Source organism: Cantharellus anzutake (genome assembly GCF_015039405.1).
Source record: "Cantharellus anzutake strain C23 chromosome Unknown EI90scaffold_304, whole genome shotgun sequence".
NCBI classification, from domain to species: Eukaryota; Fungi; Basidiomycota; class Agaricomycetes; order Cantharellales; family Hydnaceae; genus Cantharellus; species Cantharellus anzutake.
The window spans coordinates 24,291-46,332 of record NW_024067254.1 but is presented as its reverse complement, the minus strand read 5'-3'; the positions used below and the strand labels follow the sequence as shown (position 1 = coordinate 46,332).

The window sequence follows — 22,042 nt, the reverse complement described above, 5'->3', positions numbered from 1 at the left end:
GATTGATCCATGCTCTCACTGACGCTGACCCTGTGACAAAGGGGTCGGGCTAGCTTGGGATTATGGCAGTGGACCAGCTTAATGCAGAATGGCACTTACGTTTGGGTCTTGGGACAGCTCCACATATTTCCTCCATTGTGCTTACCAGGCTTGCAAAGAGACCAATGATAACTTACCGTGTTTTCCTTTCACATCCGACCTCTGATTGGTGCTCTTGGGTGTAGCTCAGTGATCTTCACCCTGAGCCTGTTTTCAGCACTTCCCTTTGTTGTAATTGAGGAAATTGGGACCTGCATCACTTCGTTCATTCTCATCTTCACCACAGGCGGAACCCTTGCTGCTATCCTCCATATCTTTGTCATTAATTTCATCACTATCTTCATCAGTGTCATTGATGATGCACTGTCGTGGCACAACTCCTATTATGATAATGTTAATCTGAATAAACAGGGGCCAGGAACTTACTCTTCCTTTGCACAGATCCCAGTGCCCTACTGCATCCATCATCATCATGACTCCCTTCACTGGTACTGGGCATGTTGTGCTGAGCAGGTCCGTGTGACTGGGTCCTGTTGGTGTTCACTGCAGCACCATGATTAAGTGCATCTCACATCCAACATGCTGAATCAGATGGGTAACTATGAGGAAAAGTGGACGATGACTTACCCTTTACAGATTCGCCTTCCGAGAAGATTTTTGGGAATAGATTGGTGGAAAAAGTATACATGTTACATACCATATTTACCCCTTTTTTCCGTCTCCTGAGAACAGTCTTCCTATTCTCAATCGTTGTCCTGATTAGTGGATCAAGGGGCCACACATATTCATAGTCATGTTCAAGCCATGGGAATTCTTCCTGTCAGGGCACACCCCACCTGACCCCGCACCGCGCCGCCCTACTCCACTTCCCCGCTATCACCCTTTGTCTCTTCTTTCCCCTTTCCTTCTTTCTTTCTATTTCCTTCTATGGTCGACTTCCCTTTCTCTATGTATTACTAACACACCTAACCCCGCTCCCCCGATCGCCGCGCCTGCCACGCGCATTCCCACTCACAGAGCGGCACACCTCCGGGATCTCCCACGGAGATACCCAGGGGAGTGCGGCTGTGTGTGGGAATGACGTGGCTCCTCCCACATGACCCTGACTGCATGTATATAATAGCACCTGGGGTGGGAACAGAAGAAGCAGCCTTCTTCTCAACTTCCCACTTCAGACTAAGTGGTTGGGGATGCTCACCCCACAATGGGACCATCGCTACGCATAGCCGACACCTGTCCCATCGAGTCCCTCGCGCCAGGACCTCGCCGCTTTCGGAGCTGTCCCTGACACTTCCATCACCTAAGTTGTAAAATGCAGAATCAGGATTGCAATGTAGCAATGACTAGGATACTTACATCGATTGCTATTGCGCCCAGGCACTGAAAGCCAATTTTGTTATACCTTGTCTCCCCATCTAGGAAAGCTTTTCCAAGGTGGGTACGGACTGCAGTACAAATGGATTCCTGAAGCTGAAGTCTTAAGTATTCAATAATTTGATGATATGAGAGAGCTTACACACAATAGAGTCATCATATGCTTGTCTATCTGCATTTCCTTAGCAAGGGAATACCCTCCATTTGAATGATTGGGTCGGCCATGCGGCATTGGAATCCGGCCCTGGACACGTTTTTTTCGTGCTGTATGACTTGAGTCAGCTTTTGAAGACAAATAAATTGTTTAAATGGCTCCTTACACACGTTATCTTCTGCTAGGAGCTCTACCGACATGAAGATGCCATAGCATAGCACGAGCCTGAACCAGACACAGCACAGGGCACAGACGAAGGGCACACCTTCACACTCTGCCTCTAGCCTCCTCTGCTCTTGATCAATCTGGGAGATGGTTTGCTTCTGGGTAGGGTGAGGCATAGTTTGTGAGTTGTGTAGGAGATGTAAGTCATGGAGTGTGAGATAGAAATCCAAGAGTCAACATAAACATATTCACACAATGTGTCCAAGTGCTATTTGCCCAACTCATTGCTCTTCCCTCAGTTGTGACATTTTAACCACTATTGGGTCTCTGTTACTCTACATCTGGTGTTTTCATCTGGTACTGCATCCAAACTAAGGACTCCATCACCCCTATGGACCACAGCCACTCTGGCATGCCACCCTGGAGAATTTGCAGGCACTCACTTAGTACAGCTTGTAGACGGAGCAAGCAGGAGAGAGCACATCTTTTGGGACACCATGCTATGGTGCAGTCCCAGGAGCCTACAGGAAATCTTGGCACTTGGGAAGGAGCCGCTGCTGTTTCTTCAGATGACATTGAGAGTAACCAAGGGGACAGCGCGATGAATGAAGATGGGATGGGCAACTCTCACCTACTGGGACCCAGGATTTTGGGAATATGTGAGTGATATACTCCATCTGACGGTTCATTGCCTCTAACTCACCTATCAGTGACAATGCCACTTCTGATGACCAAGGAGGCCAAGATCTTTCTGACTCAGATGGATTCGAAGATGTCAGCCCAAGTATTCTCCATGATTGGGTGGAGGCCATTGCTAGATACAAGGCCGATGCTGAACTCCGTCGCCACAATGACTTCTGTGTGTATCAAGCAGATATCTCCCTTATGTTATTTACCAATGAACACAATTACAGACCACCTACCATTATCTGAAATTGACCATATCCACCTGAAGATGTTTGATGTATTGCTGCGAGGTGATCTTTCCAACACAACCTAGATCTCATCCAATCTCGCTTCAAGAGTGAACTCAACCTTGCCTCCTTATACAAGCTCCATTCCTACATGTCAAGGCTTTCTCATGTCATAGAATACACCTATGACTGCTGTGTTAACAGCTGCTGCTGTTTTATCACTGAATTTGAGAATATCCATTCATGTCCATACTGTCAACATCCTTGCTTCAAATCTAATGGCACTGCATTTCAAACACTCCACTACCTTCCTGTTGGTCCATGAATTAAATCGCTTTATCTCAACAACCACTTCTCCAAGATTCTCCAATATCGTGGTGAACTCAAACTTGATGGTGCCACCACCAGTGATGTCTTTGATGGGGATCACTACCGCTTCCTGCTTAGTCAGCTCGTACAAATAGATGGGAAGCCCCTTGGCCATGTTTTCTTTAGTGACACATGCGATGTTGCCTTAGGAATTATGGCTGATGGATTCCAGATCTTTAAGCGCTCATGCAACAGTGGTGCTGTATGTTGGCCAATAGTTGCAATTAACCTCAACCTCCCCCCAGAGGAGTGTACGAAACTCTCAAATGTCATCCTAGTGGCAGTTGTTCCAGGTCCTAATGCACCAAAGGATTTTAATTCCTTTCTCTGGCCTTTTGTTGATGAATGCAAATTACTTGTGCAGGGCGACTGGGCTTTTGACTCTCACTTGAATGAAACTTTTAAGCTCCATGTTTACCCGATATCATGTCATGGCGATATGGTAGCAATGAAGCATATCATGAATTTCAAAGGTCCAAATGGCATTACTCCATGTTCGATTTGTCACATCACAGGTACTCGCAATCTCTCAGGGAGCAAGACCTACTATGTTTCTCATATGCCATCACGTAACCAGCCTATGGGAAATGGAACATACTGGGATTCTCAAAGTCACCTACTCCATACAGAATCAAAGTATTTCTCATTTATCTCGACACTTGATTCCCTTAGAGGTGGACATAAAGTCAACTTGGCCAGAGTCCAGCATGAATCTGGCATCAATGGGAAATGTGTTCTTACTGAGCTACCATCAATCTCAATCACCCACTCCTTCCCTTGCGATTGGATGCATCTGTGTCTGGAGAATCACTCGAAAAATCTTGTCTCCTTCTGGCAAAGGAGATACAAGGATCTGAACGAGGGAAAAGAGCACTACCGGATCCCCGACAATGTGTGGGAGCAGATCAGGGAGGAAACCTCTCATGCAGGTGACACAATTCCCTCAAGCTTTGGTCATTGCACTCCTAACATCTGGACTGAGCAACACCTATTCACTGCCGAAGACTGGTCCTGTTGGATGATTCATATGGCACCCTATGTCTTGTGAGGCCGATTCAACAGACCAAAATATTATCACCATTTTATGAAGTTCAACTCGATTCTCAAACACATGATACAGTACTCTTTCACAGAGCAAGATTTAATCGAACTTGAAGATGACATTATTGTGTATGTGAAAGAGTATGAGAGGTAAGCAACCCTGACACTATTTCTCTGCCTAACGATGAGCTGAGGTCAGTGGTTATCTACCATGTAGTATCTACTACCAGTTTTCTTCCAAACAACTGTCCACATGCCCACTCACTGTCCATGCCCTCCTTCACATCCCTCTTAATATCCACAACAATGGACCCCCTTGTAATAATTGGACATTCATTATGGAAAGGTGGTGTGGGTCATTGCTCCCATGCATCAAATCCTGAAGGGAACCGTTCACATCCATCACCTTACGACAATACCAGGCAGATCAGGACTTTGTCATATCCATACAATCCCGACCTCCGCTCCGGGCTCCCGGAACTCCAAACTCCGACTTCCGGAGCCCTACTTCCCTTCCGTCACCTTCTCCTTGCCGACTCCCAAGAGGTTATCCCACCTCCGGCTCAGACACCACCTTCAGTCCGACTCCGGAACATTCCGGGTCCAACCCCAACCTCAACACCTTCCAGACGAGTACGCAAAACCTATGCTCCCGACTCCGGACCTCCGCTCCGGAATCCTGTTCACGTCTCTGTCTCCGGAACCTCCGGTCTTAGCTCCGACCTCGGACTTTGACCCCACCTCCACTTATACCCATTGTATTGGTTAGCTCATTCCATTTAATTATGTTTGCCAATATTCTGGAGTTTAACTTCCGAGTTCGGACTTTCCGGACTTATGTCGGACCTTGCAACTATTGCATCGTCCTATTCAATTCCGCTATTCTCCCTCATTCCTATTTGGGCTGCTGCTTCCTTTCTATTCAGTCAGCTAGCCATTCCCCACTCCCAACCTCCTTCCTTCCTCCTTGGGCCTTGGCCCTTCATTCCTCCTTTGAGAAACACCATTGAGTCAAACCCTTGACCCTCGGTGTTGTTCCTCTTTCCATCTCCCTTTGTCTCCTTTTGTCCTACCCTCGCTCCTTTTGATTCCAGACCCCTCCTTATATACAATGTACATAGTAACTTGTAACCTCAGTCCCGAAATCGACCTGAATTCCCCCCAAGAGACTTTCCCTCTGCTAGATCCGAAATTAGGGACCCCCAGGACAACCAGCAATGGCACAGCACTCCGCCTGAGTCGCTGAGGCCGAGGTCCTTCCATGCTAAGTCTCCGATTCCACTCCGGAGTCGTCCAAATCCGCCAGTTCTAACACACTTCGAGATCATTAACCGATTCAACCTTACAGATCTCATGCCAATCAACCCCAACAAAAACCTTCCCTCGCAACATGAGAAGTATTTGTCCCAATCTGATTGTGCATTATTGTTCTGTGTAACCGATGTCCTTATGCTTCAACAGATCCTATCTCATTCTTATGCAATCCAGTCATGGGCTCCCATATCCCTGAGCCTTCCATTCGCAAAAAAGTTGCCAAGCAACTCTGTACATCATTTGGTGGTACAATGAGCTTCTGGCTGGAGCTCATCCCGCAAGTAATGCCATGCTGGACCAAAGTTTGCATTGGGAATGGTGGGGATCTTATTCGTGGGGCGATCGCTCACAGTGCAAGTGTGAACGAACAGAATTTACGTGATGCATCTTTTGTCTGGGTATGTCCAACCATATTGATGCATCACTAGGATTCCCTTCATCGCTTATACACATAAATATATCCACATAGTATGAACTTAACATCGATATCAAAGCACATCTCCCCAAGGCCGAGCCCAAGTTTGTCCAGCGGGTCTTTTATGGTCGCCTCGAATATATACTTGAATGTGCCATTCCACCAAATAGGGTTTCAAAGAATGGTGAGCCAAGAATACGCCTTCTTGCTGTAATCACAACACTGGACACCTGTCATATCCATGCATACCCGATCCCGACCCGACTTCCGGACCTCCTCCTTTCCCACCTCCGGAGTCATACCCTACCGCTGCCCGTTCCGATACTCACCTTCGGTCCTGGCAACACACCTCCTTCTACCTCCCATGCCACCTCTACTCCTCCTTCCCTCTCCTCCCCTATCTCCGTCCGCTCCGATACTCACCTCGGACCAAACACCACCCCTCTCACCACCCTCCTACTCCTCCTCCTCCTACTCCTCCGCTCCTCCTTCACAACACCTCCACCCTTCCGTCATCCTCCTACGCTTCTCCCATCTGCTCCGATACTCACCCTCAGACCTGACAACTCTCCTCTCCACCACTCCTCTCTCCTCCCTCTGGTACTCTTCCGCCGACCTCCTGCCAAGTTACGACCTTCCACCGCTGTCCCATACTTTGTACTCGGGCACCGCTCGTACCTTTGCTCCGAGCCTCCATCATAGTCCCTACCTCGGACTTTGACTCCACCTCGGTCTTAGTCCATTGCATTGGTGACCTCATACTACGTAAACACCATTGCCAATATTCCTCGGACTTTCAACCCCACCTCTGTAACCTCCGTAAGCTCCACAACCTCCGAGCTTCACAGATCGCCTTCAGCACTTTTGCTGTTTGTAATGTATCTCTCGCATTTTCCCCTCATCCCTATTTGGACTGCTGCTTCTTCCCATTCTAGCCTGTTAGTCATCATCCCCACTTCTCCTCATCCTCCTGCCCCTCTGGGCCTCGCCCTCCCTACCTCCTTTCGGACGTATCACAGGTCCTGCCTTATGACCTTTGGTACTGCTCCACTTCTGTCTACCCTTTGTTCCCGTTTGGATGTCTTCATCCCAATTCGGATCCCCTTTGTCTCCTTGTGCTTTTGCCCCCTCCATTATATATCGGCGCTTGTACATACTCGTTTTGGGCTCAGTCCGAAATCGACCTGAAATGCCCCCTAGAGACTTCCTGCTCGCCTACTGTGAAATTAAGGACCAAATGGACAAACAGCAATGGCACAGCGCTCCGCTTGAGTCGCTGAGGCCAAGGTCCCTCCATGCTAAGTCTCCGATTCCACTCCGGAGTCATCTGTATCCGCCCCATTCTAACAACACCGAAGGACATGATGCAACCTCGGAATTGACATATTTCAAATCGGTCTCCTCATATGTCAAGGTTGTGGATCTAAACGCTGTATGTGCTGTTGTTGGCTGACTCAGGGTTGGGAAGGTGGATCCATGGTGGGCAATTGTAGATCACAGCAGATCCTGGTCTCGCACCGTATTCAAGGACGATTCACTATCTATGGGTGCCCAACAGGACATAGGTTCATGATGTACACGTCATAATATGCATTACAAAACAGTAATATTACGACTAAAAGATTATTGTGCACATAAGTTTTGATGATAAAATCCTCCTTGCACAGGATTTAGATAGTCTGAAACCTCAATCCTGTCACTGAGAATCCTACACAGTGCCAAGATATTTCATGGAATCCTCATGTGTGCATGATTTTATCATGGAATCTTTTTCCTCAGTGAGGTGTGGCCCGGCTCTTCCTCAAACATGTCTGGAGGCATCATGGCCTCCCAGAGGAAGTGCTCAGCGACCGAGGCAGCGCATTTGTCTCCCACTTCTCCAGGGAGCTAGCAGACCTCTTAGGACCTCTTAGGGATCAAGCTCGCCCCTTTGACAGCCTACCACCCACAGACTGATGGCCAGATGGAGCATGTCAACCAGGAAATAGAAACCTACCTCCGGGTGTTCATCAACCACAGGCAAGATGACTGGGCTGACTGGCTGCCACTTGCCAAGTTCACCTATAACAACTGCATCCACTCTTCCACCCTGCCACAACCCGGCATCCCCTGGGGTCAGATGACCTCCTCCCTGACCTTCTCCCATGCCCAAACACTCCCCGCACACTCCACTCACCGCCCGTCACCGTCTAACCACTTCCCACCACCTCCCCACCTCCCCACAACCCCTCTCCTAATTGTCGTTGAATGACCTAGCAGCGCAGAGCACCATGACCTTTTGTCCCATGTTTCGCTGCACCCTGTTACCCCACAGCAAAGGTCATGTTTGACCTTCGCTGTCTTAAACACATGCTTCTTGTTTGTTTTCCTTCTTCTTTTCTCTGCCCACAATCTCCGCAAGATCTGGCGACTTATTCTCTATTCAGTTCCCTAGCGCTTATATACAGCTTGTAACTAATGCTTGTACTGCAGTTCAAAATCAACTAGAACTTCTCCCTAAGCTTACATCTGTTCCCTGTAAGACCTCCACCTTCTCAAGTATCGGGACCGCATTGAGAATGAGGCACAATGCTCCTCCCTGAGTCATTGAAGCCAAAATCCTGGCCTGCTCGCCTAAGTAGCCTTGACCTTGAGATCAGTGGGGTTATTCCTCGCTAAAGCTCAGTCGTGGGTAGGGCACCTGTATCACTAGCAGTGTAAGGAGTGGTAACCCCACCCCTTATTTCCCATTAAACTAAGCCTTTCCTCCCATACTGTTGCAAATAATAACTTCATACAAGTTACTTTTGTTGGCAGCCTGAGGAACTAGGCTAACCAGGGTTGGCACCTACACCAACCCCTTACAAGTGGCCAACATTTGGTCGCCTACAGCTACCATCAGCAAAGCTTCGCACGGTTCTGACACACCCACCACGCCCCCTTCAAGCTTGACTCCAGGCAACATCCACACATGGGGACCGAACCGACCTGCATGTCCGAAGTTGAAGGGGCCAACAACTTTGCCTCTTGGATGATGAAGATGCAAGAGGAGGAAAAGGCAGCACTGGAGCATGCAGCAGAAGAGATGGCACCGTACTATGACAGGAACCGGAAGGCAGCACCAGTCTACCAAGTTGGGGACAAAGTCTGGCTCAACACTCAAAACTACACGACAGACTGACCAACCAAGAAGCTTGACCACAGATGGATTGGCCCCTTCCAGATCGTTGTAACAGGGTATCTATCCCAACATCACACAGGCTCACAGGGGGGACAGTAATCTCCTGCCTGCCTCTCTCAATCTCACCAAAGGTCCTTGTAGTATGGTGTTGTAGGTGTCGCAGCTGTATAGTTGTGGCTGTGCAGTCATGGGACTACCCCAACTACACTCGCCAATGTATGTACATGAAAAGAATGAAAGAGCACTGTTTTGTAGTGCAAGGGTTTATCCCTGAAATATCATCAAGGTGGTATCCCCAGCAGCAGTAAAGCTACAGCTTACGGCCCATCAAAGAGGAATTCACCTGGTAGTCTCAGTCTCAAACACCTGCCCTGTCATATCCATACATACCTGATCCCGATCCAACTCCCAGACCCCCATCTTCACCACCTCCGGAGTCCTACCCTACTGCTGTCCATTCCAATATTCACCTTTGGACCTGACACCACACCTCCTCTTGCCCCTCCTCTCACCCCTCACCACACCTCCACCCTTCCATCCTTCTCCTACCTTATCTCCATCCACTGTAACAGGGAAATCCATCCCAACATCACACAGGCTCACAGGGGGGGACAGTAGTCTCCTGGCCTACTGACTGTCACTAAAAGAGGTCCTAGAGTACAGTGCTTTTGGTGTTGCAGCTATATAGTTGTGGCTGTGTAGTCATGGGACTACCCCAACTACACTCACCAATGTATGTACATGAAAGAATGAAAGAGCACTGTTTTGTAGTGCAAGTGTTTATCCCTGCAACACCGCTCCGATACTCACCTCAGACCGAACATCACTCCTCTCACCACCCTCCTCTCACTCCTCCGCTTACCCCTCACGACTCCTCCACCCTTCCGTCACTCTCCTACCCTTCTCCCATCCACTCCGATACTCACCTTCGGACCTGACACCTTTCCTCTCTGTCAGAGACCAGGTTGAGACGAAGGAAAGTGTTAGAATGGGGCTGATACAGACGACTCCAGAGTGGAATCGGAGACTTAGCGTGGAGGGACCTTGGCCTCAGTGACTCAAGCAGAGTGCTGTGCCATTGCTGTTTGTCCATTTGGTCCTTAATTTCACAGTAGGTGAGCAGGAAGTCTCTAGGGGGCATTTCAGGTCGATTTCGGACTGAACCAAAACGAGTATGTACAAGCGCCGATATATATAATGGAGGGGGCAAAAGCACAAGGAAAACAAAGGGAAACCGAATCGGAACGAAGACGTCTGAACGGGGACAAAGGGTAGAAGAAGCGGAGCGGTACCAAAGGTCATAAGGCAAGACCTGTGATACATCCGAAAGGAGGTAGGGAGGGCAAGGCCCAGAGGGGCAGGAGGATGAGAAGTGGGGATGATGACTAACTGGCTAGAATGGGAAGAAGCAGTAGTCCAAATAGGGATGAGGGGTAAATGCGAGAGATACATTACAAGTGGCGAAAGTGCCAAAGGTGATCCGCGAAGCTCGGGGTTGCGGAGCTTACGGAGGTTATGGAGGCGGGTTCACATGCGGGCTGTAGTTGTGAGAGGTATGTAAAGATGGGAGGATCAGGGAAGTGGGGGGAGGTCAGGGAAGGTGGTTCTGGGGTTGTATGGTCAGGCATGGTTGCCCTGACAGACACATTGTAAAAGCAATAAGAAATATTCTCACCTCAGACTCGTATTAGAGATCTGAGGGAGAGGGAGCCAAAGAGCTCGCTTTTTATATGCGATCTACACCAGTGGCAGGCCTGTCGCACAAAGAAAGAAAATGGGGTGTAGAAGACAGGCCCCCAAACTTCACTTCTGTCATATCCATACAATCCCAACCTCCGCTCCGGGCTCCCAGAACTCCGAACCTGACTTCCGGAGTCCTACTTCCCTTCTGTCACCTTCTCCTTGCCGACTCCCAAGAGGTTATCCCACCTCCGGCTCCAACACCACCTTCGGTCCGACTCCAGAACATTCCGGGTCCGACCTCAACCTCAACACCTCCCAGATGAGCATGCAACACCTATGCCCCTGACTCCGGACCTCCGCTCCGGAATCCCATTTTGCATCTCTGTCTCCGGAACCTCCGGTCTTAGCTCTGACCTCGGACTTTGACCCCACCTCTGCTTATACCCATTGTATTGGTTAGCTCATTCCATTTAATTACATTTGCCAATATTCCGGAGTTTAACTTCCAAGTTCAGACTTTCCAGACTTATGTCGGACCTTGCTGTTAGAACGGGGCTGATACAGACGACTCTGGAGTGGAATCGGAGACTTAGCGTGGAGGGACCTTGGCCTCAGTGACTCAAGCGGAGCGCTGTGCCATTGCTGTTTGTCCATTTGGTCCTTAATTTCACAGTAGGTGAGCAGGAAGTCTCTAGGGGGCATTTCAGGTCGATTTCGGACTGAACCAAAACGAGTATGTACAAGCGCCGATATATATAATGGAGGGGGCAAAAGCACAAGGAGACAAAGGGAAACCGAATCGGAATGAAGACGTCCGAACGGGAACAAAGGGTAGAAGAAGCGGAGCGGTACCGAAGGTCATAAGGCAGGACCTGTGATATGTCCGAAAGGAGGTAGGGAGGGCAAGGCCCAGAGGGGCAGGAGGATGAGGAGAAGTGGGGATGATGACTAACTGGCTAGAATGGAAAGAAGCAGTAGTCCAAATAGGGATGAGGGGTAAACGCAAGAGATACATTACAAGCGGCAAAAGTGCCAAAGGCGATCCGCAAAGCTCGGGGGTTGCGGAGCTTACAGAGGTTACGGAGGCGGGGTTGAAAGTCCGAGGGATATTGGCAATGGTGTTTACGTAGTATGAGGTCACCAATGCAATGGACTAAGACCGAGGTGGAGTCAAAGTCCGAGGTAGGGACTATGACAGAAGCTCGGAGCAAAGGTACGAGCGGTGTCCGAGTACAAAGTATGGGACAGCGGTGGAAGGTCGTAACTTGGCGGGAGGGCAGTGGAGGAGTAACAGAGGGAGGAGAGAGGGGAAAGGTAAGGAAGAAGGAGTGGCGGAAAGGAGAGTTGTCAGGTCCGAAGGTGAGTATCGGAGCGGATGGGGGAAGCGTAGGAGGGTGACGGGAGGGTGGAGGTGTTGTGAAGGGGAGCGCAGTAGGAGGAGGAGGAGTAGTAGGAGGGTGGCGAGAGGGGCGGTGTTCGGTCCAAGGTGAGTATCGGAGCAGACGGAGATAGGGTCGGAGAGGTAAGGAGGAGTAGAGGTGGCGTGGGGGGGTAGAAGGAGGTGTGTTGCCAGGAACAAAGGTGAGTATCGGAACGGCAGCAGTAGGTTATGACTCCGGAGGTGAAGAGGGTGGAGGTCCGGAAGTCGGGTCGGGGTCGGGTATGCACGGATATGACACTTGCAACTATTGCATTGCTCCATTCAATTCCGCTATTCTCCCTCATTCCTATTTGGGCTGCTGCTTCCTTTCTATTCAGTCAGCTGGCCATTCCCCACTCCCATCCTCCTTCCTTCCTCCTTGGGCCTTGGCCCTTCATTCCTCCTTTGGGAAACACCATTGAGTCAAACCCTTGACCCTCGGTGTTGTCCCTCCTTTCAGCTCCCTTTGTCTCCTTTCAGAGTACCCTCACTCCTTTCGATTTCAGACCCCTCCTTATATACAATGTACATAGTAACTTGTAACCTCAGTCCAAAATCGACCTGAAATGCCCCCAAGAGACTTTCCCTCTGCTAGATCCGAAATTAGGGACCCCTAGGACAACCAGCAATGGCACAGCACTCCACCTGAGTCGCTGAGGCCGAGGTCCTTCCACGCTAAGTCTCCAATTCCACTCCGGAGTCGTCCAAATCCGCCTGTTCTAACAACTTCCACCACCAACAATCATATCCCTTGCCACTCGGCTGTCAGAACCGATTGTTGATATTACAACAGTCAATGCGTGAATTACACGTTGAGGAAGACCAGAGAATGCTGTCAGGGCACGCCGCCGCTGCCACCACCACCACCTCCTTTCCTTTCGTCTCATCATCTCATTCTCTCTTCTTTCCTTCTTCTCTTTTTCTATCTTTATACAGACGACCTCTCTTTTCCTTTCCTACACTTGTAGCACAGATGCGCCCGATGCTGAGCACCCCGTAGGGGCACCACAACACCGGATGTGCCATGCACTCCTACTTGTATTTCCCCTCCAACACTCGGGATCGACTGCGGAGCCACCCATGGTAACCCGGCTTCGTCCGAGGGTGACGTGGCACCTCCACGTGACCCATTCACACATGTATATAAACTAAGCCGAAGCAGGACTGAAGAAGTAACCTTCTTCTCATTTCCCACTTCAGGCAAGTACCCTAGTTTAGTCTAGCTTCCCACCCTAATAACAATACATTTCCCGCTTCAGCCTAAGAAGCCACACAGGGATGTAAGCCCAAGTGAGGGCTGCCCACTATACAGTCTTACCGCCCTGCTGCCATCTGGGCTGCTAGCGCCGAGCGCTACGCCGCTACCTCTACCTCCCTCAAGCCGTCCCTGACAGCAGAAGAAGGTTTCAACCTAATCTCCCCCACCTCCTCCAGCATGGTGACCGAAGAGCAGTACCAGGACCTGCTGACTAGGTTTCAGGAACTGCAGGCCATCCTCGAGAGCCACGTCCAGAACCCACCGGCCCTGCCTGCACCTGCACCCGCACCCACACCCAAGCCCAAAGCACCCAAGGTTGCCCCCCCCACCGCCTTTGCCGGAGCGAGCGAGGACCTTGACCGCTTCAAAGCGGAATGCAGAATCTACTTCCATGTCCGTGCCACGGAGTTCCCCGACACCCTATCCCAAATCCTTTTGTCCTGTCGTACATGAAAGGAGGAGCTGCGGGAGCATGGGCAACACAGCGCACGATCGCGCTGCTGACAGCGGGGTCCCCCACGATCACTATGGACAAGTTCATGGCAGAGCTAGACGCCATGTTTCAAGACCCCAACCAGGAAGCCACTGCCAGGCAGAAGCTCACCACTTTACGGCAAGGCACTGACTCCGTGGATAAAATCATCCAGGAGTTCGAAATCCATGGTCCCGCTTCATGGCTAGGTGACGTAGGGTTGGTAGACTGCTTCAAACAAGCAATCAACACCCAGCTCCATGAGAGCATCTACCACCTGCGCCCCATGCCAAGGACCTGGGCAGAATGGAAACGAGAGGCCACCCTCCTCGACAACCAATGGCAGCGCTTCCAGGCGACTCAACCCCGACTCCCCCTGTTCAAGTCGCCCCTCCCCCCCACCAGACTGTCGCCGTCACTCTCTCAGACCCTCCTGCACCCGCCACCGGGGCCACCGCTGCGACCCGCTGCGACCCCTACTACCCCCATGACTACAGCCCCACTGCCTCAGCCGATGGACCTCGACCGCTCAAGGGCAGACCAACAACGAGGGCTATGCCACAATTGCAATGCCCCCAGGCACTTCGCACAAGACTGCCCCCTCCCAAAGGTCCACTGAGTGTGCTGCATGCACCCGGAAGACCTTTGAGTACTCGCAGAAGGGCTGAGGAGCCAGCTGATGGGGACACCTGAGGGGAACGAGGAGGAGAGGGAGGAAGGGAACCCCTCTGCGGATTTTCAAGAAAGCGACCGATGAAGGATGTGTCCTGGCCGCCTGCAAGCAATGATACCCAGTGTAAATACAGAGATACACGTGAGTCTGCACCACTGTCCAAATTCCACCAGGTGATTGCTAAGAAACAGAGGAAAATCGCACCCTCGACCAGAAAGAGCACCAAAACCGCTAGCCTACCCTCCGAGGTGGCCATCTTCCCGCTCCCTCAATATGAAAGTGAAGGTGACCACCCTACCGTCCCTCACTGCAGTCGCTGTGTCGGCGCTGCTAGACTCCGGCACGACTGGGAACTTTGTGAACCCAGACTTCATCTGGAAGCACGGGCTTGAGACAACCCTGCTCCCCCAACCCATCCCAGTTCGCAACGTGGACGGGATGCCTAACGAGAACAGAGCCATCACAGAGGAACTGGAGGCCTTGTTGACGTTCGGACAACATACGGAGTGCGCCCGCTTCGCCGTAGCGAACTTAGGGCAGCAGTCCCTCATCATTGGGCACTCATGGTTGTTACACCACAACCCAGAGGTCGACTGGGCACAGCAGAAGGTCATCATGTCCCACTGCCCCTCCTCCTGCCAATCGCCGCGAGCGGATGTCAGGCAAGCCTCGAAGTAGAACCCGGCGACGGAATCTACGCTGCCATAATCCCACCGGGGTGGGGACACAACCTAAGGGCAACCACAACGCCATCCCAACGCCTGGCGGAGGAAGCCCAAGACACAGAGGCAAAGCCGCTGATGCTGGAAGAGCTGGTACCCGAGCACTACAGGGACTTCCAGGATGTGTTCTCAAAAGAAGCCTTCGACATCCTGCCCCCATGAAAGCCCTGGGACCACGCCATTGACCTGACCCCCGACACCAAGCTACCCAGAGGCAAGACGTTCCCCCTATCCCAGCCGGAACAGAAGGAACTAGACGAGTTCCTGCACGAGAACCTGCAGAATGGGCACATACGCCCATCAAAGTCGCTGATGGGTGCCCCCTATTCTTTGTCAAGAAGAAGGACAGGTCCCTGTGCCTGGTTCAGGACTACCAAAAGCTCAACAAGATAACGGTCAAGAACTCGTACCCCCTCCCACTCATTTCCGATGTCCTTGCGCACCTTCGCAATGCAAAGTATTTCTTGGTGCTGGATTTGCGCTGGGGGTTTAACAACATGCGGATCAAAGATGGTGATGAGTGGAAGGCAGTGTTCGCGACCAACCGAGGCCTGTTTGAACCCATGGTAATGTTCTTCAGACTGTGCAACTCCCCAGCAACCTTCCAAACCATGATGAACGACATTCTTCAGGATTTCATTGACCGAGAAGTCGTCATCTGTTACATGGATGACATCTTGATCTTCATGTCCACCCTAGAGGAACACCGGAAGGTTGTGCAGGAAGTGCTGGGAACGCTGCGGAGGAGGAAACTCTTCCTCAAACCGGAGAAGTGCAAGTTCGAGCGATGCCACATCAAGTACCTCGGACTTGTCATCTCCGAAGGCAATGTGGCCATGGACCCGGTGAAAATCCAAGGAGTCCTCGACTGGCTGACACCGACGAAGGTGAAAGAAGTGCAGTCCTTCTTAGGCTTCATAAACCTCTATTGCCGCTTCATCAAAGACTTCTCCGAGACACCGCGCCCGCTCCATGTGCTAACCCACAAAGCAAAGGTCTGGGAATGGGGGGAGAGCGAAGAAAACGCCTTCAACGCTCTTAAGAAAGCCGTCACCTCCGCCCCTGTCCTCGCCTTCCCTGCCAACAGTGGCCACTACAAACTCGAGTGCAATGCCTCCAACTTCCCCACTGGCGCCGTCCTGTCCCAGCTCCAAGCCGATGGCGAATTCCACCCCATAGCCTTCATGTCCAAAAGCTTCACTGAGGTAGAACGAAACTACAAAATCTACGATAAGGAAATGCTCGCAATAGTCTGAGCGCTAGAAGAGTGGCATCACTTCATAGAAGGAGCGGAAGAAAAGGTCGATATCTACACTGACCACCATAACTTGGGCTATTTCCGCACTGTGCAGCAGCTGAATCACCGCCAAGCATGGTGGTCACTCTTCCTATCCCGTTTCCACTTCACCCTCATCCACTGCCCAGGGAAGCTCATGGGGAAACCGGACACCCTCTCATGCCGCGCCAACCACCCGAAAGGGAAGGATGACAACGAGAGCTTGACCCTCTTACAGCCAGAGTGGTTCAAAGCCTGCACGACTGAGGCCATCACAGTGGAGGGAGAAGAGATGACCATCCTGGAGAGGATACACGTGGCAAAGGACCACAACGAGAAAGTGGTGAAGGCACTGAAGGAACTAGGAGATGGGATGCTCAGGTCAGATGAATGGAGCAAAGATGGAGAACTGGTCCTCTACCGAGGAAAGGTGTACGTCCCAAAAGACATGCAACTCCGCCACAACCTGGTGCAGCTACACCATAACGCACAGGCGACGGGACACCCAGGGCGATGGAAAACCCTGGAACTCATCTCCCACAACTACTGGTGGCCCTGGATGGCAGAGTACATGGGCCGCTACATAGCGGGGTGCGACGCTGCAAGAGAGCTAGCGGCTCTCAGCGCCAACCAAGCTCGTGGGGGAAACTCTCCACAAAAACTCCTTTCTCCACTGGCCTCGATCCAAAAACTCCTGGAAATTCTCCGGAAATTCCGCAAGGTCCGGGCTCAGTATCCACTACCCACTCTTTGTGGGCTAGACAACTGCCCTTACTCCTACTGTAGGAATTCCACACACACTCACACTAACTCTGACGTGTCCTAGCGCCTTAGAGAAAATTAGGGAGGGGAGAACTTCATTTTCAATCCCGGTATGTACAGGATTATAAAGAATAAACATTTTTAGAAATGATTGATGGGAAATATTGGCGCCATATGGCTCCTGGACCCCATCGTAAGCGAAATATTTGAAAAGGGCATCAAAAGAATAAAAGAATATCATCCAATATATCAAAATGATGGTAAAAATGTGAAAATATGAGGAAAATCGGGAATTTATCAATGATTTCACAAAATTAGTACCCGAAACTGGAAATGTGGCTGGGAATAACCTTTACGCGGCTAAAGAACATTTTTCCCAATTTATTTGATGCCTTGGGAATGTGTGAAGCAGGCTTTTCTGACTTCCCGCTTGCCTAAATTGAACTTCCCACGCCCGCACATGACCAGATCCCGTGACCCGCGCCGTGGCCAACCTCCCCAACACTTAACTCCACCAAATCTCCACCGATTGGGACGATCTTGACATCGACGGATTCGTAGGAATTAGGAGTATTTTTAGGTACCAAGTTTGTATCGAATTATGGAACGAATGAAGATGATTCTTGAATGGTGTAAATGGATATCCGAGCCGGCTCTGCATGTGGGCGATTATCCCGCCTACAACGCCTGCAACCGAGTCAAATCGTTCCCTTCACAGAAGGTGGGGAAACTCATGCCGAACAAGGTCCCCACCTGCCGCTGGCAGGTAATCTCTGTAGATATGATCAGAGAGCTCCCCAAGTCGAGAGGTTACAACGCCATCCTGGTTGTAGTAGATCGCCTCTCCAAGCACATCCATGCAATCCCCACAGTCACGATGGTGGACTTGGCAGGAATCGCCCGACTTTTCCTTGAACATGTCTGGAAGCATCACGGCCTCCCCGAGGAAATTCTCAGCGACAGAGGGAGTGCCTTCGTCTCCCAGTTCTCCAAAGAACTGGCAGCCCTGCTAGCGGTCAAATTGACCCCCTCGATGCCCTACCACCCACAGACAGACGGGCAGACAGAGCGAGTAAACCAAGAGATAGAAGCATACCTCCGAGTGTTTGTCAACCACCGCCAAGATGACTGGGCAGATTGGCTCCCGCTAGCGGAGTTCTCCCATAACAACCGCATCCATGCATCCACCCACCACACCCCCTTCAAGCTCGACACCAGCCAGCACCCCAGAATGGGGACAGAACCTATGCGCACGTCAGAAGTCGAAGCTGCAGATGCATTCACCTCGAGGATGATGAAAATGCAAGAGGAGGCGAAAGCGGCGCTCGAGCATGCAGCAGAGGAGATGTCCCGCTACTATGACCGGAATCGGGAAGCGGCGCCTGAGTACAAAGAGGGTGACCAAGTCTGGCTCAGCACCCAAAACTACACCACAGACCGCCCAACCAAGAAGCTAGATCACAAATGGACAGGCCCCTTTAAAATTCTCAAGGTCGTATCCCCCGCCGCCGTCAAGCTCCAACTTACAGCACAGCAAAAGGGAGTCTACCCAGTGGTGTCAGTAACGAATATCCGACCCCACTGCCCAGACAAGATCGCCAAACGACCTGCCGACCCTCGCCCAGGCCCCGAAATCATAGACAGGGGGGAAGAGTATGAAGTTGAGAAGGTCCTCGACTCCTGCTGGCACTGCAGGAAGCTCTGGTATTTGGTAAAGTTCACAGGCTGGCCAAACTCCGAGAATGAATGGCTCCCCCTTGACAACCTGGCCAATGCGCGTGACCGGATCGAGGAGTTCTACAGAGCGCACCCAGACACCCCCGGGAGAGAACAAGGGAACCCCCTAGCCACTTTGAGGCGAAGCAGCTTAAGGGGGGGGTGATGTCAGGGCACGCCACCACCACCACCTCCTTTCCTTTCGTCTCATCATCTCATTCTCTCTTCTTTCCTTCTTCTCTTTATACAGATGACCTCTCTTTTCCTTTCCTACACTTGTAGCATGGATGTGCCCGACGCTGAGCACCCCGTAGGGGCACCACAACGCCGGACGCGCCGTGCACTCCTACTTGTATTTCCCCTCCAACACTCGGGATCAACCACGGAGCCACCCACGGTAACCCGGCTTCGTCCGAGGGTGACATGGCACCTCCATGTGACCCATTCACACATGTATATAAACTAAGCCAAAGCAGGACTGAAGAAGTAACCTTCTTCTCATTTCCCACTTCAGGCAAGTACCCTAGTTTAGTCTAGCTTCCCACCCTAATAACAATACATTTCCCGCTTCAGCCTAAGAAGCCACACAGGGATGTAAGCCTGAGTGAGGGCTGCCCACTATACGGTCTTACTGCCCCGCCGCTGTCCAGGCTGCTAGCGCCGAGCGCTACGCTGTAGGAGGGCACAGCAAGTACCACACAAACAAGGCCAGAACCACGTTTTTCGAGGCTCCAACGAGCACCCTCAAGCCTCCGACACATTCACAATGCCCACGGCACATTTCCCCATTTTTTCCAATTTTTTTCCATGCTTTTTTCTCAAGACTCATATTGCCACTTCCCCAAAATTCACGGATATCCACCATTTCCCCCATATCTCCACCAATTTTCCACCAATTCACACGATTTTGAGCTTGAAGGACAGCGACGGATCAGGAGAGGAGGATGAAAGGACGGGACGGGAGTTAGGATGACGGATATGCGGTGGAGAAGCGAGATTGATGGCTGATATTGACCTTATGGGCCTCAATTATTGATTTTATTGTTACCTTGTGGACATTTTTTTGCCTTATTGTTTCTTAGCCGAACTCTCAACATTCTTCCTGTTTCCATCGCCACCATCCATCGGCTATTTTACTTGTTTTTTTTGTTTTGATTTCTCTTTTTTTTTCTATATATACACCCAGTTTGCGTTGTACTTACAGTTGTTGGACCCCTCATCTGTGCTACAAAGACTGTGGTGTTGAGCGACCCTTCCACACGTTTAAAGAGCTTAGTCTGACTCCCTGACGACTGTCCAAGAAGGACCAGGGTGAGTTCTGAGTTTTAAAAGAGTTTATTAGTATCGTGCACTTGCACCGGGACCGTGTGTGGCCTTACTGTCAGGGATCGCTCGTCAGTCCGAGTCGAATATCGCCCGAAAACCTAGTTGTAGACAAAGCTGAGGTTCCAACCCTCAGCGGCACATAGAGCTATATACACGAGTGACATCAATCAATCGGAAGAGATAGGATCAAAGGAACTAAACAATGATCCGATAGAAAACGAAGTGAATAGAGATGAAGGAACACTCGGATCAGGGGGCAGAGTCGGATCAGGGGAAGGTGAGGGATTTACGATATATGAGGGCCGATGCGGCTACATGCGGTGATATAGTCTTACGCGATATCGATAGGGTAACAGAGAACCGCTTACGCTATGTCCCCTGACACTTACCAGTAGTAAGATTTTCTTTGCCCCCTTTTTTTCTTTTCTTGTTTGCTGCTGGGTTACATCCCTAGCACGCTTACAACGCTGCTACCTCTACCTCCCTTGAGCTGTCCCTGACAAATGCGCAAGCTCGAATTTCTAAGCGCACGCAAATTTCATGTGTGACCCCCAGAAACATGTGTGGAAACATGTGTAGACACATTAAACATGTGAGGTCAACTTAGAGAACTTGGTTGTAGACCAGAGGTGCCATGAGAGTGCAAATCATGAGAGAGAGGCAAGTCAGGAGCATGGCAGTGCATGTCAGGTGCACATGCACATGTCAGTTGGGCATGTGAAACTAGCCCAATGAGTCTAAAAAAGTGTAAGGCCGGTTGGGGTGCTGGCCTTGGTGACTCCTCAATCCTCAGGCTGTCAAGAGCTAGACTGTATGGAGCTAGTATTCAACAGGGGGGGGAGGAGAAGAGCTAAGCTCCTTTTCCTGACCCTGGACACTATATATGTATATATGTACAGCTGTTATACATTGTTTATTACAAGGAATATTAAGAAATAAAGAATAAAGGAAATGCATGCAAAGTGTGCATCATCCCATCCCTGTCCATCCCTTACATCTGGGTTGCAAGTGAACCGCTGAAGCGGGTTGCCATATATGGAACTCCGGATTTACAACAGGGCTGGTGTTACAGGAATGGGTTCCAGGGAACCCAACCTGAGCCATTCTGCTCACAGGTGGAGGTGGCTGCATAGCCATTGGAGGGAGAGTGGAAGGGGAAGAGTGTCTGAATGTATAACCTGTGGGTTGGCCAACATGTCAGAGTTGAAGACGGAATGGGTTTCTGTCTGAGTCGGGGTCGGAGGTGATGCAGAGGTCTGTTGGAGCGCACACGCGGATATGCGGGCGGAATTATGCGGCGCGTCCGGAAGCGCTGTTCAGAGTTAGCAGAATGGGATCGCAGCCTCAGTGACTCAGGTGGAGCGCTGTGCCCTGAGCTTGACGTTTGGGGGAGATCCTGTATTTACAAACTGACACTTACAGTGGACTTCAAACAAGACTTGCGGGCAGAGCGGACCTATAGGAGGAGCGCGGACTCCGCGAGCATGGACTCAGAGGGGGGAAGCCCCCTTTGCAGAAGGAGGGACTCAGACCAGACAGGGGGGTACTCTAGTTGATTTCAGACTGAGGTCCCCAAAAGTATTTACAAGGTATATAAATAGGCAAGAGGGAATATAGAAAGGCCGGTCAGTCCGGCGCGGTCCAGCGCGGAGATAAGTGGGGATTGTCAAACTAAATAAGGACAAGAGCCCGGGAACTGGAAACGAGGGACAGATCAATAAACAATAAGTGGCAAGGGTTATTGATGAATAACTGAATGAGATCAATAACCTAGTGCCAATAAAGAGGG

At 50.8% G+C, this 22,042-nt stretch overlaps 2 protein-coding genes across 2 annotated transcripts; one reads left to right on the top strand and one right to left on the bottom strand.

Annotated features, from left to right (window-relative positions):
• Positions 1-252: 252 nt before the first annotated feature.
• EI90DRAFT_3024788 (uncharacterized protein) lies at positions 253-727 on the bottom strand (the record flags this gene model as incomplete). Its single annotated transcript, XM_039057905.1, has 3 exons — positions 253-419; positions 466-582; positions 667-727. 3 exons carry the CDS (start codon positions 725-727, stop codon positions 253-255), a joined length of 345 nt encoding a protein of 114 aa, XP_038907528.1.
• Positions 728-5,404: 4,677 nt separating this feature from the next.
• On the top strand, positions 5,405-6,487 carry EI90DRAFT_3161566 (uncharacterized protein; the record flags this gene model as incomplete). The annotated part of the gene is made up of 2 exons (XM_039066275.1): positions 5,405-5,768; positions 5,840-6,487. The coding sequence occupies exons 1-2, from the start codon at positions 5,547-5,549 to the stop codon at positions 6,485-6,487; spliced, it is 870 nt and encodes a 289-aa protein (XP_038907527.1). The 5' UTR covers positions 5,405-5,546.
• Between the last annotated feature and the right edge of the window lie 15,555 nt (positions 6,488-22,042).